This window comes from Arvicola amphibius, chromosome 9 (genome assembly GCF_903992535.2).
Source record: "Arvicola amphibius chromosome 9, mArvAmp1.2, whole genome shotgun sequence".
Classification (NCBI taxonomy): Eukaryota; Metazoa; Chordata; class Mammalia; order Rodentia; family Cricetidae; genus Arvicola; species Arvicola amphibius.
Window position 1 is genome coordinate 9408233 of NC_052055.2, and position 18592 is coordinate 9426824.

General features: G+C 40.9%; 1 protein-coding gene across 1 annotated transcript in view; it reads right to left on the reverse strand.

The window, feature by feature from the left end:
- The window catches only part of Sybu (syntabulin), a 62783-nt gene that overhangs the window by 23523 nt on the left and 20668 nt on the right, over nt 1-18592 (reverse strand). Inside the window, exon 3 of the mRNA XM_038342906.1 lies at nt 16414-16611. Coding sequence (XP_038198834.1) covers nt 16414-16611 — 198 coding nt within the window. The remainder of the gene's footprint in view (nt 1-16413; nt 16612-18592) is intronic.

The following is an 18592-nucleotide window of genomic DNA, read 5'->3' on the forward strand; positions in this document are numbered from 1 at the left end:
AAATCCCATTGTAGACAGAAGTTTCTGTCCTGCCTGGTCCCAAAGCAGTTCAGTCCCAAAGAAACACACAGAGGCTTATATTAATTATAAAGTGCTTGGCCTATTAGCTCAGGCTTATTATTAACTAGCTCTTACAACTTAAATTAACTCATAATTCTTATCTATGTTTAGCCACGTGGCTTGGTACCTATTCTCAATGAGGCATTCTCACCTTGCTTCTTCTGCACCTGGCTGGTGACTGCCTCTCTGCCTTTCTTCTTCCCAGAGTTCTCCTAGTCTGGTTGCCCTGCCTATACTTCCTGCCTTGATACTGGCCAATTAGCATTTTATTAAACCAATACGAATGGCAAATCTTTATAGTGTACAAGAGCATTCTCCCACAGCACCCCATGGAGTCAGTTAAGACTACCTTGCAATCTAGAAGCACAAAAATACCCCCTGGGCTCCATCACGTCTATTTATAAGCATCCCCTGAAGACCTACCAAGTCTGTGCAATGAAGGGGAACACAAAGGCAGAGAAAAAAATCAGTTTTGAAAATGCTGCTTTGAGTTTTATCATATTTTCAAGGATATATGTCCAAGGTAGTAAAATTATCTAAGTGTTAGGAAAGGAAAAAAGCATATCTTGGTATAGTCATCACTCCTGTTGTGAGATAGAGAATAGAACCTGGGGGAAAAAGGCAAGCCTTCATGATGGCAGTTCTCCAGATGGAATCAGGTCATTGTCACCATGCTGTGCTGTTCACACCCATGATATAAATGCTCTTTTCTATACACACGTCATGTGCAATGCTGAGGAAGGAAGAAGGGGAACAGCAAAATTTAACATAAAACAGAAGACAGTGAACTGATTAAGAGGAAAAGAAAGAACAAAACCCATCAAAGTAATTGACAGACAGCGAGATAGAGAAAGAGGGTGGGTATTGGGTAAGGGAAAAAAGGAGAAGATAGTTCCTGTTCTAATGACATCCGCATCACAATAAAGAGCAATCTAAAAACACTGATTGCACAGCAACCATAAGAACGGCATGATATTTTGGTGGGCAGCACTAGTGTGTGGATGGAGCTGGGCTCAGTTCTGTTGAATGGTGGTTGAGACTGACGGTGGGAATGCTAAACTGCAGAACCCTTGCCAAACTTCAAGGCACAGACAAAACCCCTTGCCAGTCTGCTGCTTTGGGCTTTGCAGCATGGAGATAGTGGCACCATCTGTGGATCCGAAACCATCCCTCTCTATGAACTCTCTTCTAAGTCTGTGGCTGGAATCCCTGACTTCTACTACTCCTCAGGGGGGAGAGCATTGGATGTCATGCTGCAACCAGGTGTCAGGTTCAAGCGTCGCCTCCGTCACTCAAGAATAGTCAGGGCTGCCTCTAGTCTTGGGTGGAAATCAGATCTTCCTAGAAGAGACCTGTGGAGATGCTTATCTCAGTGGCTGAGGTGAGCACAAGAAACCAGACTCAGGAATATCCAGTTTCCATGAACAATGTCCCCATGGCATCAGCTAAGGGAAAAGGGAACACTCCTCTTTCCTGAATGGCCACAAGCTCCCACTGTTACAAAAGGGCTCAGGATACAGAATTGTTAACCAGGACTGCACAACGCTCCCAGGGGTCAACTAATGATATGACAGCAGTCCAAAGACCCAACACACAAACTGTGACCACCGCCCACAGCATGGGCGTGCATGATAACAAGAGGAAAACGAGGACATTTTTTTTCCCAATTTATAGATCAGTAGAATAAAACTACAAGTTGTCTTTTTAGTCGGGATGATAGTAAAGATTTAATTATTGTCTTGGAACATTAGAAAAGAGACTGATTCTCATAGATCCCCTGAGCCATGTGCATGTAAAATTACACTCAGCCTGATGTAGGTGGAGTGTGTGGACCTACATTGCTTCTGGGTTCTGAACTGCTAGAGCCTTCACCCCACCCCATTTCCTATTCAAGGGAGATAGTGGTTTAGTCCTTTTTACACAGCCTGCATCCTTTCCAGGACAAACAGATGGAAGGAAGAGAATATGCCAGAAAGGAAAGTAGAAGTGAGAATGGCACTAAAATAAAAATAAAGTTGCAAACTGTAATCCAGGTCAACTCGTCGTGTGCTTTAAAGTAAGCACCAGCAGGCTCCATGCAGACGACACCGATTTCTCTTTTTTTATTTGATTTATTTATTTTTATTTTTATTTTTGCTTGAATGTCACACAGGATTAGTGCAAAAGAAAAAAAAATCCCAGCATGGGGCCTCTTTTTATACAGATTAATCAGTGGTTTCCTTCTCTTTCTCTTCCACCATTCCCCGACCTTTCAACTAAATGCGATTACTCTTTCTTCAAAAATATTTTATCCAGTAAACCCTAAACAGAAATCTTTCCAGGAAGTGGGATTAAAAAACTCGAGCCTAGGTTTCAGTTGTCACATTTGCAATTCATGTCACAAATATGGACTACTAGCTTCATTTGCCGTGCCTAGCCACTATAATAGCCTAAATAGCTGCTGTTAGCAGCAACACAATTAATTGGAAAGCATCCTGTTATACATGTGCAACTATCCAAGGAAACAGAAAGCAACATATTTGAAGTGAACAAAAAGTTTAAATATTTCACTTTGGGGGCAGCACCACAGGCAAGATTGTGATTTCTGCAAACTTTAGCATTGAAAGAGTTGCTCATTGCTCCATCAACTGATGGACACTGTTTTCATAGAGCATGAAACCGATGGCACAAAGCTTGGCTCGTGTGACAAGCTGCGAATGTAACAGTCATTGGTGCATTCCTGCTCTCAGAGGGTGGGACCTTCTGCCATTTGAGCAACCACCACTTCATGACTGTTGAAAAAGATACCGAGCATAGTATGTCTTTGGCTTGAATGGCCATAAATTATGGGAAACCAAAGAACTTTGATGGTATAGCACTATGCTCTGTGCTCATTTTTTCCTTATTTTTATTTATTTTTTTACAAAATGTCAGCATCCTATATTCCGTGACCCAGTTTTGCTCTTAATTTGGAGCCATTTGATGCTTTATATCTATTGAAGACATTCTAAAAAAATCTTAATTTTACATTTTAAGATCTCTTTAGCTAGACTCAGAACAACCATATGTATAGCCATCCTTATGTTTCTGCTAATTAATTTTAATGCCACAGGCATTAATTATTTGCTCAGCACATGAAAGCTACTTTAAAAGGACTCCCATGTTTTACAACAGCATGAACCCAACCCTTACACTCATGGAATGTGCAGTAAAGAGGAAGTGTTCCATCAACTCAGACCACACAAATAAGAAAACCTTCCACACCCCAACCCGTAGACATGAAGAGTTTCAGAATTTCTACCGGATGCCACGGAAGAAGGTAAATTAAAATAGGTCAGACTGTTGTGCCCTGAATATTTTCCACAGTTAAGTGGCAGACATGGGCATCTCTTTCACCAATCACGGAAGCAGACTCTCTCTTGACAATAAATGCATTGCATCTCAGCCTGCACAGAGGCCCACTGCAAACCGTGTGAGCTGCCAATTAGCGTTAATTGTTGCCATGCACGTCTATTCCCCTAGCTCAGACACGGGTTATACCACACTTGCTATTTATAAATGCTCATGCGAAGCTCAGAGTGAAGAAAACATGCCGGAATATAACCATCCAGAGTCATTTAAAACTTATTTTTGCCATTAGTTCACATACAGAAAGTCATAAAAGACTGATGTATTTCAAGCAACATATGTAGGCATTAAAGAAAAAAAAATAACTTCAGTTATTGACCTTGCATTCAAAATATCTAAATGACCCATTTGTTTTCACTATGTATTTCCATTATGTTACAACTTCACACACACACACACACACACACACACACACACACAGAGAGAGAGAGAGAGAGAGAGAGAGCGTATGCACTGTGACCCAATATAATCCAATTATATCCAATATAATCATTTACTTACTGTGACTAACACTACTTACTAAGAAAGTAAGCTCCATAGACTTTCATGGCAAACACTGCAAACAGCCTCCCACCACAGGCTGGGGAATGTCTTTTGCAGAAATATAGTGTGTGCAGCTCATTTCTCAGTAGAGTACAGTCTCAGAGTCGGGTATCCATGGAGATGGAGCCTCCTACATGTGCAGGGCAAGGAAGTTACTCTGCTGGGCACCATAGCAACAGGAGGCAGAGGGAGAGCTGGCCTATCGGGGAAGAGCGCTGGGCCTTTTCCCTGGTGACTGCAGCATTTCAAATGAAAGCATTGCCCTCTTGAATGGACACAAAGCATTTGCAGAAATACCAAATTGTCAAATGGAGGCAAAAGCTTGCACAACAGTCATAGCTAATCCTTCGGCAATACCAGAACAAAGCACAGAGCCATTTTACACATTTTGACTATAATGTCCCAACGAGTAAGCAAGAAATGACACTAAAAACACCCACAGAGCTCTAAATTCAATGGCAAGCATCTGACATTTTAGGGAAAAGCTTGGGCACTTCATGAATTAGAGCTATTTAAGTATGCAGGTCACTTCACCATGCTGCCAGGCAGAGAAGAAGAGCTGGGGAGTTCTATTGTTCTGAGAAGGAGAGAAAGGAACCCAGGGCTGTCCAGTACAACTGTAGGAACCCTCTTCCCAAGCAACAGCTTTCTGGAAGTAGACGCTTCCACCTGAGTGCCCGCTCCAATCAGGATGATTCATACTGACAAGATAATGCAGACAGCAGAGCCCCAGTGGAAGGAGGGTGGTGTTCAAATGCCTGGAAGTCATGCCATCCGTAAGCTTCTCCCAGTTTTGGATTACAATAAAACCAACCATCTCCTGAGCAGTTTGTCAGGCAGAGGCTTTCCCCCATAATACAACATCCTGTCCAATGCTGACAGTGATGTTTCCAGAGACAGAGGCCGTGCCCGTTTCCTTCCTAGTGCCATGTGGGGCTTGGGTACTATGTGTGCTCTCTGGTACATGCCTCGAGTCATTTATGACCCCCACGGCACTGAGAAAAAGCTAAGTATTAATTATTTCCCCATACAACTGAGAAGAATAGAAGACGTTTCTTGACATTATAGTGTTCCTTCTGCTAGTCCTCCCCAACCTGTTCAAGGGTGACCTAGATCACCCTACTTCAATGCCTAAATATAAGCTGAGTACCTCCTCCCACAATTACCTCTCACAGAAGAAGGGATCACTTTCTACTGAGCCTTCCGCAAACCTCTTATTGTCGGGCTTTCATAATTACCTCCTTTTAACAGAAAGTGCCATTTGAAAACCACACACCAGTCTAAAATGGCCCAAGTCAATGCTGATTCCAGCTCCATTCAGAGAGTTCATCTGATGGGAAATCTTCAAATGAGAATCTTAGATACTAAATATTAAAAACTCATTTTCTTTTTTTTTTTATTTTTGAGGTTATAATATAATCACATTCCTTTCTTCCTTTCCTTGTCCAAACCCTTCCATATATCCTATTTGCCTTTTCATGTTCATGGCCTCTTTTTTGTTGTTGTTAAGTGCTGTTACATGTATGTGCATGAATGTGCATGTATGTGCATGCATGTGTGTGTGTGTGTGTGTATTCCTAAATGTAACCTACTTGTGTGTATGTTCTTGGAGATAGGCATTAGTTTAGGTAACCAGTTTGTGTGCTCTTCCCGGGGAATGACTATCTCTCCCATTCTCCTTGGTGTTCCTCAGTTGCCTGCAATTCTTTGTGAGGGTTGAGGACTTGTGGTCTTTCCCCTATTATTATTGTTCTTGTTCAGCTCATGCTTAGGCAATAAATAAATAAATAATAAACAAATAAATAATAAAAAACCCAAGAATTCATTTTCTAGTTATTCCTAAGGAACAAAACCCTCCACCTTTTAAGAATCTCTAGGATTGGTTGTAGAGCTTGTGTAACCCTCCACCTTTTAAGAATCTCTAGGATTGGTTGTAGAGCGTGTGCAACCCTACACCTCTTGCTATGTGATCTCAGGCACTGAATAGCTCAGCAGTGAAAGGCATTCAGATACCTACAGGGTAACAGAAAAGCCAGCTGTCTTTCTGTTATTCATGGACCACTGTGATTGCTTGTTGGTCGTTTACTAATGTCCATCTCTGTGGTCCCTTCTTCTATGATAACAGGTGTGTGACTAAGTTGTACTGGGATATAATTAGAAATGACACGTGGTGCTTCTTTACTATGACCTTAACATGACCGGGTGCCTGCAAGCTCACTTTGCCCCTTCCTTCTGCCTGGAACATAGCATACAACCTGGCCACTCAAGAAGAAGATAATTAGCCGTGCGGTGGTGGCACACGCCTTTAATCCCAGCACTCGGGAGGCAGAGGCAGGCGGATCTCTGTGAGTTCGAGGCCAGCCTCGTCTACAAGAGCTAGTTCCAGGACAGGCTCTAAAAAAGCTGCAGAGAAACCCTGTCTCGAAAAACCAAAAAAAGAAAAAGAAAAAAAAAAAAAGAAGAAGATAATTGTCACAGAAGCCTAAGTGCCGATCAGCCCGGATCACCCAAATACCTGCATGCTTTTCTGTAAGAAACAAAGAACTATCAGTCTAGATTTACTTCGTATATTTAGGGTTAATAAAAACCTAGAGCCTCACAATAAATGTAGGCTTTTAAAAGCAACCAATGAGCATGCAAGGCGTAGATTCAAAATTGCTTTACCTTAAAGAAATTAAGTTGAAGTAAAGATGATTTGATCTGAAAAACTTAGATGAATTAAAAAGTGGCTCAAGAGATAAAAGACACTGAGTAAACTGTTATATAAAATAGCAAAAGTTGTGCATGGTGGGACACACTTGCAATCCCAGCACCTGGGAGGCAGAAGCAGGCAGATTTCTGTGAGGTCAAGACTAGCAAGTCTATACACAAAGTTTCTGGGTCAGCCAAGAGTACATCATGAGACCCTGATTAAAAATTATATCATTATATAGAATATGTTATGTATATAAATCAACATCACATTATCAATACTTGTAATTAAAACAATAAATTAAATTCAAAGTTACTTGTTATTTATAACTTCATATATCTGAATATCACTAGAGATGGCAAATAAAGCAAATGCTGTCAAAAAAATGGGAGCCTCGTGCTAAATCATAGATGCTATACTTGTTCATCCCAATCCTATGCTCAGCCATCTGAACTTTATATCCTGTTCAGGTTCACACATGGACAATTGAGACTCGATGAGTGACATGGGGAGTCTCAAACACATAAATCAAACCACATCTCCTTTCTTCAAGCCCAGAAACGGCCTCCCGTTACTCTGACAACACAGACCACATCTGCTACTCTCTTCCCCTCTGTCACTCACTCTGTCAGCTCCCGGTGCCACTCCTAAGTTGGAAGGAACAGGCCAAGTTCTTCATCTCAAGACATCTCTCTACCTTTCCTGGTACCACTTCCTTGCTTTATGCTTAACCCCACATTCCCACATTTAAAGTTGGTGACATTAAAACAGATTCCATGCTCAGTTTTCCCTTTCTGTACTCACGAATGATCACACTTTCAGTACATTGAAAATACTTCTTACCTAGGTACTGGATGAATGAATAAGCTAATGAATGCAGAGCCAGAAGGAAAACCTTGGATTAGCAGAAACCTCTCCATCACAGGATGAATGAAGGGTCCCCTCCCTTTTAACTTTGATGTAGGATGATCCCCTTAATTCAAGCTACAAATATTCTGTCAAGTGCATTGTAGCCATGTCTCAGAAACTAACCCCTCCTTGGGGCCCGGTAGCTTATTTACTGACTCCCTTTGCTAGTTTGCAGATCCAGGTCATATGGCAGAAGAATTTTACTACTTGAATTACCCACGGAAACAGACTAGGCTGTTGAGTACACATAGTTTTGCAAACCACTGTACAAACACAGCCAGATGTTATACTAACTACAAATGCACTTGTGAAGAAGGCAATAGACTTGTGTCATGGGTGCCCTATCCACGTCTACAGCTACTTCACACGGAGCCTCCCAACTTCTCCTTGGATTTTAGGTCATGTGACCTGTGGTAGCTAGTCTTGGTTGTCAACTACATTTATATTTAACTAAAAAGCAAGTAGCTGGACTCACCTGTGAGGGATGTTTCTTAGGTTCTTTGAGGGCAGGGGGACACCTATACTACATCCAGATAAAAGTTTTGGTCAGATTCATTCTACATGTGGGCCACCACGTGGTGGCAGGTGACATAAAAGGACTCCGAAGAAGGAAGGAAGACTTTGATTCTTGTGTGCCTGCCTTCACTCTCACTGGCAAGCTCATCCATCCTGAGCCTTTCCTTTGCTGGTGTTAGAAGCTATTTCCTTAGGATTCCAACACAGATGGAAGACTGGCAACGCTCCAGGACTTCCCTGGGTCTCCAGCACCTGACTGAGACTGCTGAGATATTCAGCCTTGTGGAGCAAAGAACGACTGGATCTTTGACCTTTCCCTCAGGAGAAAGCCACTGTTGGGCTAGCAATTAACATATATATATGTTAGCTTATTCTACCAGAGAATTCCTTTGGAGAACCCTGACTACATGATCCTCCTCTCTTGTTCCCTCAGGCTGTGAGACTGACTCCAATCAGTTACAGCCATGTATTTTTACCAAGCAGGTAAGTACAGGATCTTCTCAAGGAATGCCACTCCTTTGCAGGCAATCTTCAACGAGTGTTTCTCTCACATGGAGGAAATACAAAACCCAATGTAAAGCATACATCTGCATGATTTATAGCTCTTGGGTTGTAACTTTTTGCATAAGAAAGACGTTTCTGGGTGTACGTCTGTCATGCTGAGAACCAGTGAATATGCTCAATGGCAGGTGGAGTCTTGCACCTGTGAGAGACCTGTGTGGCTTCCTCCACACATTAGAGTAACCAGAGAGCATCTGGCAGACCCCCAACTCAGTGGCTGAGAAGACCAGCCATGCAATAAATCCTAGGAGACTGGGATTTCAACAATACTTGCCTTTGAGAAGAGAATTATGATTTACTAATTCTTAGGGGAAGCCCATTAAGGGCCATTTGGCACCATTATTTTGATTGAGTACGTCATCAAGAGCACAGATGGGGGAAAGACATGAGAGTAAATATGTAAACCAGCCACAGAGATAAACACTTAAGTGAGCTCATTATGTTCATGCTTGATGCTGCTGTTTGGGTCCTGCTGGGGTAGTCTATGAAATCGTCCACCACAAAGCATTATCTGCTGTATTCTGTATACATTTTCTCTCAGCATGAGAATTTCAGAGTCCCATTTGACAATAAATTCAAATGCTTTCTTGGACAAAATAATGATCTTCACTCAAGAATCTAAGAAATTAGGTAGAGCTCCAGTCTAATGACCCAGCTTTCTTTCTTTCTTTCTTTCTTTCTTTCTTTCTTTCTTTCTTTCTTTCTTCCTTCCTTCCTTCCTTCCTTCCTTCCTTCCTTCCTTTCTTTCTTTCTCTCCTTCCTTCCTTCCTTCCTTCCTTCTTTCCTTCCTTCCTTCCTTTTTCTCTCCCCTCTCATCCCTCTCTCTCTCTTTCTTCTTCACTTGACCAAAAGGACTTACTGGAGGGAAAGGTTTGCTGTGCTTGTAATTCTAGGTAGCAGTCTATCATCCAGGGAAGTCAGAGCACAGACCTGGAGTGGGAACCATGGAGGAGTGTTGTTTACTGGCTTGTGCTCTGACTCATGCTGAACTAACTTTAACTTTCTTATCTATCCCAGGCCCACCAGCCTAAGGATGGAATTGCCCATAGTGAGCTGTGTCTACCCTCCCATACGAGTCATGAATCAAGACCATCTCTCACAGACATTGACAAAGACCAATCTCATCCACGCAATTATTTAGTGGAGATTTCCTCTTTTCAGGTGACATTAGGTCATGCTAAGCTGGCAGTATATCTAACTAACCAGGACATCTCTCAAATGGAAGACTCTGAATTCCATCACCAACTATTCTCATATTCATATTCTCTGTCTCTCTGTCTCTGTCTCTGTCTGTCTGTCTCTCTCCATATATATATATATATATATATATATATATATATATATATATTCTCTCTGTGTATATCTCTGCTTCTCCATATATATATGCATGTGTGTGAGAGTATGTATGTGTGTTCATTCACAGCAACAAATTTTGTAAACAGTGGCCTCCCTCATGATTAAGTGGAAATAACATAGTACCTTAACATCCCTTTGACGGTTATATTCTGTCTTCATGGTTTATTTTACTGGTCTGCCTCAAGAAAGCTTATGTTCAACCTTCTGAATGTAACTGATGTTGCTGATGTTACCAGCCACAATCAGTACCCATGACTATATCAGGTAATGTAAAATAAGAATTTCTTAGGATTTAAAAATAGTAAAAAAAATTTCCTATCTTATACCATACATCTTTCTTAATTGTCACACTGCTCAACTTTATTTAAAATTACAGTTTGGGAGGCAGACCTGAGAACTTCTGTGCTGGTTAAAAGTAAGGAGCATAAATGCCCCAGCTAAGATCTAGTCCTAGGGCGAGTTACAAAGCATCTTTGTATATTAGTGTCCCTAATTGAAAATGTAGGATAATAACTTGTGTTTTTTGTTTACTTTGTTTTATTTATGTACTGATGTTAGCATGGAATGAGTTACTAGTTTGGAAGTTTGCCAAGGACAGTCCATGCTGAGTAAAAGTCTCAGCTTTTCTTACTGCTGGCTTTACTGATAATCAGCCATATTTTAGAAAGCTATCCGTGCCCCAGAAAAAAACTAATATATCCTTTTAAATATTCCCATCTAATATTCTTTCAAATATTCCCATCTATTCCCATTTCAGAAACAGACTGTAGTCTATACTTGAGGTTGCACTCTGCTGCTGGAGTCTTTTTCTTATGACTGACAAGATGTGAGAAAATTAACTCCATGTCACAGAATGTAAAAAGTCGAGCTTGTGTCTCCCTAGAGCCTTCACTCATACTGACTAGGTTCATGGTACTGGAAGGTCTTCTTCAGACTACCAAAGGAGAAAGGTGAACAGCAGCTCTAAACCTTTCAATACACAATGGTGATGTGCCTGTAAAATATGCTGGTGCAATAGTGGCACAAAGCTTATGGGAGCAACCAACCAATATTTGATTGAATATAAGGCACTCCATGAAGTGGAATCCATCCTTGACACTGCTTGGGGTGCCAAGACCCTAAGATTAGATAGGCCAGGAACCCAGGAAAAAATTAAATCCACCTATTTTGCTAAAGGAACATAACAATAAGATGACTCCTAATGACATTCTCTATATGCATCGATCATTTTTTGCTCAGCCATCATCAGAAAAGCTTCTGTCTGCAGTGGATGGGAACAAATACAGAGACCTTTAATCGGGCAATGTGCAGAGAATGAGAGACTCAGTCCTAAATGGAGTGTCATTTTCAAATCCGTTCCCTCCGAGCCAGAAGGGATGCAGGATATAAAGGAAATAGACAGTTCTGAACACAGTAGGACTAAATCACACCTAAACTCAGAGAGACTGCGGCAGCATGCATAGGACATACACAGGTCTGAGCCAGATGACTTCCCAGCACCGAGAGGGAACCAAGACACATGCCCCCATCACTAACATAGAAGTTATCTCCAACTGAAAACTGCTCACAAAGGAAAGATTAGTTTTCTCCAGCAGAGCCTCACTGGGTATACAAACTAATCTTAAGGGCAGGCCCCCATGTTCGGCACTAGGTGGCCCACACAACATGAACTCAATGGCATTTTGGGAGGTGCTCTATTTCATAGTGCTTTGTCAGGGGTGGTTACTGTTCATTGACTTGCTCTTGCAGGTCTTTTGTGTGCATATTTTGGTTTCCAGGTGGTTTTGTGTTTTTATGGGATTCTGTCTGCGCAGATGTGTCTATCTCAGCGTCTCTACTTGTTTCTTGTGCGTCTTCCTTGACTGGTTTTCTTGTTCATTTTGTACCATTCCAGTTTGTTTCTTTTTATTTTACGTTATTTTTTTTGGTAGGATTTTTCTAGATGCCTGTTTGCTTTCTAATGAAAGGAGAAAGGAAAGGTGCAGGTTTTGGCTGGAAGGGGAGGTGAGGAGGATCTGGGAGGAGCTGGGGGAGGGAACTATAATCATAGTATACTGTATGGAAAAAATCTATTAAAAATAAAAGACAGCAGTTATACACCGCATGTGGTGGCTAACGCTTGGAATCTCAGCACTTGGGAGGCTAAAGCAAAAGGGAAGTTGTCAGTGCAAGGTGCACCCGGGCAACATAGTGAAAGCAATTCACAAGAAGACCTGTACCTGGCATGCCAACTCCTCAGTCCGAAGCTGCTGCTCTCTCTGGCAGCTGGGGTTTATTCCAGTGGATTCAGGTAAGGGGCCGAGCTGTTATTTCAGCTCACGGAACCCTGAAGTAGGGAAGTAGGAACAACGAGGAACCACACCTGGGCTGAACTGTGCCAAGGGATCTCTTCAGGGAACGGGGCTCACGCATCGCTCACCTAGTTGGTACCTTCTGGGTTTTCTAGCAAATGTCTCTTGGATACAGGAAACCTTTTTGTTTTGTTTTGTTTTTCTAGAGGTAACCAAACCCAGGCCATTGTTTTGGGGTTATGATAGTTCAGCCAGCCAGGTCTCTAATTTCAATAGCTGGTGATACCTGATGACAAGCTAAGGAGATACAGAGCCATCTTTCAAACGCAGACTTCAGCATCTCAGCTTCTGGGTAGATTTCTTTCCCGTGACTGTGGCCCTAATTACTCACTCCTTACCCCTTCAGCTGCCTCTAGTGGTTTTTCCTCTCACTATCTCTATTTGTTAAGCTGTACCACTGTGTCTGCCCTCACACCTTTCTAGCCAGTCTGTGGACAAAGGTTTTAGCACCTCAGTTTGTAAAATAATGACAGTGGATTGTTTCTTTCCTGAGTTAAGATATTCTTCGAGTAATGAACCAGCAGCTACAAGCAGCTCTGGAATACTTTAATGGACTTGTAGCAAGCCAGTTAGGGCTTTTACTTCTGGGTAAAACAGCTTTAAATCCTGAGAGTAGACAGGTGATTGTGTGTGTGCGTGTGTGTGTGTGTGTGTGTGTGTGTGTGTGTGTGTGTGTGTATAAGGTTGCAATCACCTGATTCCTCAGAAAGCCACAAGGGAGGAAGGCTTCCATTCCTTTCCTTTTGATCTTTGTTATCACCCAGATTTATCATACCATGCTCTGCCTTGAATTACAAACTCCCTCAAAATGGGGTCACACTTGCCCATCATCTCCACGCTCCCCTAACACTGAACTCACTGTGTAAGGAACACAGACCCTTTCTCACCCAAGTCCCCTCTGGATATGTAGCCCATAGCAAACACAGATGCATCCTGCAATGTTTTGCCAGAATGGGAATAAAAGAGAAGCCGGAAGCCAGAGTCACCATCCAGTCACACTATAGGAATGCTTTGCTTTCATTCTTTGGTACAACCTTTAATTAAATCCGTGTAGTTAGTAAGCAGCAGAAGCCAGCATAACAGATGGCCTCCCAGAAATTTCCAGGAGGAGTTTCTGCCTGGCAGGAAGGGTTTTCCTGCTGAGGGCACCTCAGGACTCTGTTGGCAGAGAACAGATTTGCTTGCTTGCTGTTCACCTTTTCCAACCCTTCCTGCATTCCTTGGCATGTTTCTCTGCTCGGTCTACCCAACAAGGCCCAGCAGCCATTATTCGTTTTGTATGTCACTGACATTTCAATGACTGTTTTCTGCCGTAGGGACAGCAGCATTCCCAAATCTAGAGCAATGGACCTAAAATTAGATGGGCTTTAGTTACTTAATCTTGAAGAGTCTCTGAACCCCATGTAATGCCACTAATTGCTTGCTATTTTAATAAACTGACATTGGTTTTAATTGGTTTTTTTTGAAAGTAGAACATGCACCTAGGACTGAAGATCAGTTTTGGCAAAGGGTCCGGTGGGGCCACAGAGAAGCAGATGGTTTTAGCCTGAGAGCAGGACCTTCGGGTGCCTTAACAAACTATCTCTGCATGTTGTAAACTGTAAGAGTCATCCAAGGGTCTTGCTTCCTGCATTTCCTCTCTTTCTGTTCATGAGACGGACAGGTTCACTCAGCCAAGAGTTCAGAGACTCTGTAGGTCAGCCTGCAGATTTTTCTCATACAAGGCATTTACTGTGCAGAACTGGGCTCCATTCAAAAGCAACAGGGACTTATCTGAAATTTGTTTGACTCCATATATTTAAGGATTCCTTTAACACAAGTATGAAGTTGAAGAAAAGATTGCTTAGGGGGAATTTGTGCCTATGGATAATGAAATCAAAAGCAGTCAACAAAAGTTTTGTCTCCGGAGTCACCTCTGGGCAAGGGTCATTAAATCAGGATTCATACATCTTAATAAACCAGACCCATGAAGATGCTGAAACAGTACCAGATACTTTGCACATGACCATATTTTTTATGGATTGTAGGTACATAAATAATCCTATGCTGGACTATAAGAAAGAGATAGCATGTGCTATCCTCTGTCATATAATGTGCTATCCTCTGTCATAATGTGACCAAGTCAGATGGCCCAAGGAAGATGAAAACTCTCCACTTTGAACTCCTTAGCCTCCCAAACCATTAGGAATAAATACCCTATCTTGGATATTCTTTTGTAAATGACATATGGCCAACAAAACAAAACAAAACAAAACAGAAAACCATTGTTTTTAAATACAGATAATCTATAATCAATGTTGTTAGAACCTTCATACTCTGCTGGCAAGAATGCCAAATGATTCAGCCATGTTGGACGCAAATCTGATCATTCATTAAAAGGTTAGCATGGAGTTATCACATGATCTAGCATTTTTATTCTTAACTATATATATGAAAGAATTGAAAACTTGTTCACACAGAAGCATGTATACAGAAATTCATGGCACCATTATTCATAATAGTTAAGATGTAGACACAACCTAAATGTCCACAAGGGCAAGCTAACGGGGTGCAGTAGCAGGCTAGGGACAAGTATTAGCCAGAGGGGAAACTAGGAACTCTCAATACTGTTCACTCATTCATTTCTTGTAAATCTAAAGCTGTTTTTTAATATGAGAATTTCCACAAAATGGAATTTTATTCAGTCATTAAAAAGAATAAAATATCAATACAGGCTACACTGATGAGCCCTGAACACATTATTCTAAATGGAAAAACTCATACATTAATGGTCACATGTGTGGTTTCATTATGAGGAGATATAAATACACAGAAAGTGGATGCCAGGCACTGTGCAGAGGAGGACTCAGAGAAGCTGCTAAAGGAATTAGGGTTTCCTTTCGTGGTAATATAACAACTTTGGATAAAGATAGTGGTGATATTTGCATAACAGTTAAACAGTAAAAGTAACAATTTCTATAGACAGACTTAAGATATTTGAATCCTGTCTCTATAACAGTGAATCTCAGTTCTTCAATTGATGAGATCTAGAATTACCTAAGATGCTAGCCATGCCTGTAAGTGATTAACTTGATTAGATTAGCTAAGGTGGAGACCTGTCTACTTTGTGTATGTGTCGCGCGCACATGTGTGTGTTAACCATAGTTGTTAAGAGTCTTACGTCATCACCATTTTTATAACACTATGTTTATATTTCTGAGCTACAAAATATATTTATTCATATATTATAGGTTCTGAGAATTTACCTTTTCTTTTAAGCACGTAACTTCCTCATCTTTGCAATAACTTTCTACATGCTATCTCACAGCATCTAATATTCTGTAATTACTGAAGGGGTAGATGCATCTACATGTAAACATGTTAAACGTTAAGTCTTTAAAAGAAAATATATTGTCGCTACAGACAATTGGCATTAATAGAAATATCTCTCTATACTAGTATTGTCTCTTTTTATTTTATAATTTATTCACAATACAGGTTAGAATCGATTACAAAGTTTAAATGTCTGTTGAGCCCCTTAGCTTATATATTTCCAACTTGCTTTCTTAAACACAAACAAACCAAAAAAGTCTATGATGGACAGATATACCATTATACCTAATTACTAGCAACTATTGCATTGAATAGTCCATAGGCTACCTCTTTTAAAAAATGTTTCTGGGTCCTTCCTGGGTATCTGAGAGTCCTTTCTGACTTCATAGGCAGGTTTCCAATTGAAATCTCTCTCTCTGCACTAAATCTCCCTTAAGGAAAAGTACACCAATTGTTATCCAATACAAACGTTCATCCCCCAAAACATACATACAAATAATATTAAAGAGATCGAGCAGATTGTATATAGAAATATGTATATGCATAGATACATAATGCATGTAACGACGATTAATAAAAAAGAGGCCATGAATTTGCAAAAGAGCAATGAGGAGCATATGGGAGAGTTTGGGTCATGGGAAGGGAAGGGGGGGATGATATCATTATATTATAATCTCCAAAAATAAAGAAATAATTTTTAAAACTATGAATAGTAAGGGCACTTACCTGGCTTTATGATGCCTCCCTTTGATTCCTTCTTATAACGAGCTGCCTGGACACTTCCCTCAGCAACTGTCCCAATCCTGCATTTCTTTCTGGTAAAGTCTTCATCGCTTCCGGGGCAAAAGCCAATGGGACTGTGCCCTGTGTCTGAGGGAGTCTTCACAGGCGATACCGACTGGCTGCTGGGACAACCTGTGTCATCTACAAGACAGAAAAAGCGTTGAGCCACGCCACAGGGAAGTAGTCATGCAGTGTACTGAACACACACACGCTCATGCATGAGTTGCCTATGAAACACAAGTAAACTGGGCATGGCTCTCACATTAGGACCCTTCTTTTGTTTATTGTTTTTTTTTTTCTTTTCATATTTTGGCTACTCACACTGGGAGAAAACACTGTTTTAAGGGAACACTGTGAAGATATATCTCATGAGTCTTTTCATCTTGAAGACTTCTGTGACATGCAATTGTTCTTAAAACCAAAGCATATGTCTCCTTGGATAGTCTCCATGTTAGGATTTGGGTTCATATCTGTCTCCAGATTTTAGTTTTGTGTTTTGTTTGCTTTTGCTCTTTTGTTTTGCCGTTCAGCCAGGGTCTTACTATGTGACCCTAGCTGGCTTGGAACTCAGAAATCCATCTTCCTCCGCCTCCCAGGCACTGGGACTGAAGGTGTGCACCATCATGTTTTGCTGCCCACAGGTCTTTGAGTGGGGTGAGTAATATAGAATCACAAGAAAAGCTCACGATAATTAGCAGGCACTTTTTGGAGTTGTTTTTGTTAGGGAAATAAAATTATTTGAATATTACTGAAATTACCTGAGCCTTTGATCCCATGACCCATTCTCTGGTTAATAAAGTTCTCGGGGAGGCTCTGGTTTTAAAAGTTCAAAGAAACAGAAAGTGGTCCTATTTTAGACACATGTATCTAAGCAAAAGTAGGTCAATCAGCTCGATCCTTGCCTGCAGTAAGCTGGAAAGCAAATACTAAACATAACCAGGGTCATTATGTTAGGCCAGTGTGTACGTCGTGAGGTTGTCAGCGCAGATGCCAATAGGCAAACAGGACACTCACATTGCTGTCTCTTATGAATGTTTTTCACAAATACTAAAGTATCTAGTCATCTAGGATGACTGATTCATACTTTTAAGCTTTAATGAGAATTGCATGAAAATGTAGAACCAAATTAATGTTACTTTAAAGCTTATATACTCAGTAAAATAGTAAATTTTCATTACTCAACACTTTACTAAATGAAGTTATTTTGATATCAGAATTACTCTACAAATTCAACAAAAGATTGTAAGAAAGATACGTACAACTAACAATCTTAGAACTATTGTATTTTATGAACATCAGAGTAGCCAGAGTCATTTGTCATCAACCATAGGCTATCTTGGGCCTCCAGCTGGAATAACAACAGGATAAAATGTGGGCTGGGTAGAATACACAGATTGCATGAATTATGCCTGGGCTTTGTCTAAGAAGGAATTGGCCATTGCTTCATTTCTGGCTTCTACTTCATTTTTTTTTTTATTATGAAATCTCCCAGTTCCTGGAACAAAATGAACTTGGCATTTTAAGGCAATGCATTTTTCCTCCGCTTTTTTTTAAAAAAAAAAAAAAAACTTTTGGACATGTTACTGTTCATAGGACCACACTGATCCATTTCTAGAAGTGAGTGGTTGTCAGCGCACTGTGCCTGAAGACGTGCTAGATTCTTCCAGAGTCGCCAGGGACTTCAGGTCCTAACAAAAGGTGAGCTCCTCTCTGGGCGGCCACTGCTCAGCCATTTCATCATGTGCTGTCCATAACCCCCCTACCGTTTGCATGCCCCTGTTTCAGTGCAAAAACCAAAAAAACCAAAAACAAACAAACAAAAAAAAACCAGCGTTCCTCTCTCGGGGTGCAAATTTTGCTTAATGGGCCAGACTCCAGCAATTAATACAACTGCACATTGCCCCAGAGAAACTTTTCCTTGATTCCTGTTCCAAAGCAGAAAAACTCAAAACAAATGTTATTAGAACACTCAAAATTATCTACTTCCTTTTACAATGGTTTTCTTGTGATTCAGACCCATCCATTATTTCTTTTGAAAGATACTGGGTCCAAATAAATAAAAAAAAATCTATGCTTTAGAATGTCTTTTCTTCTTGGAAGTGCCCAGAATTAAAGGGATAAA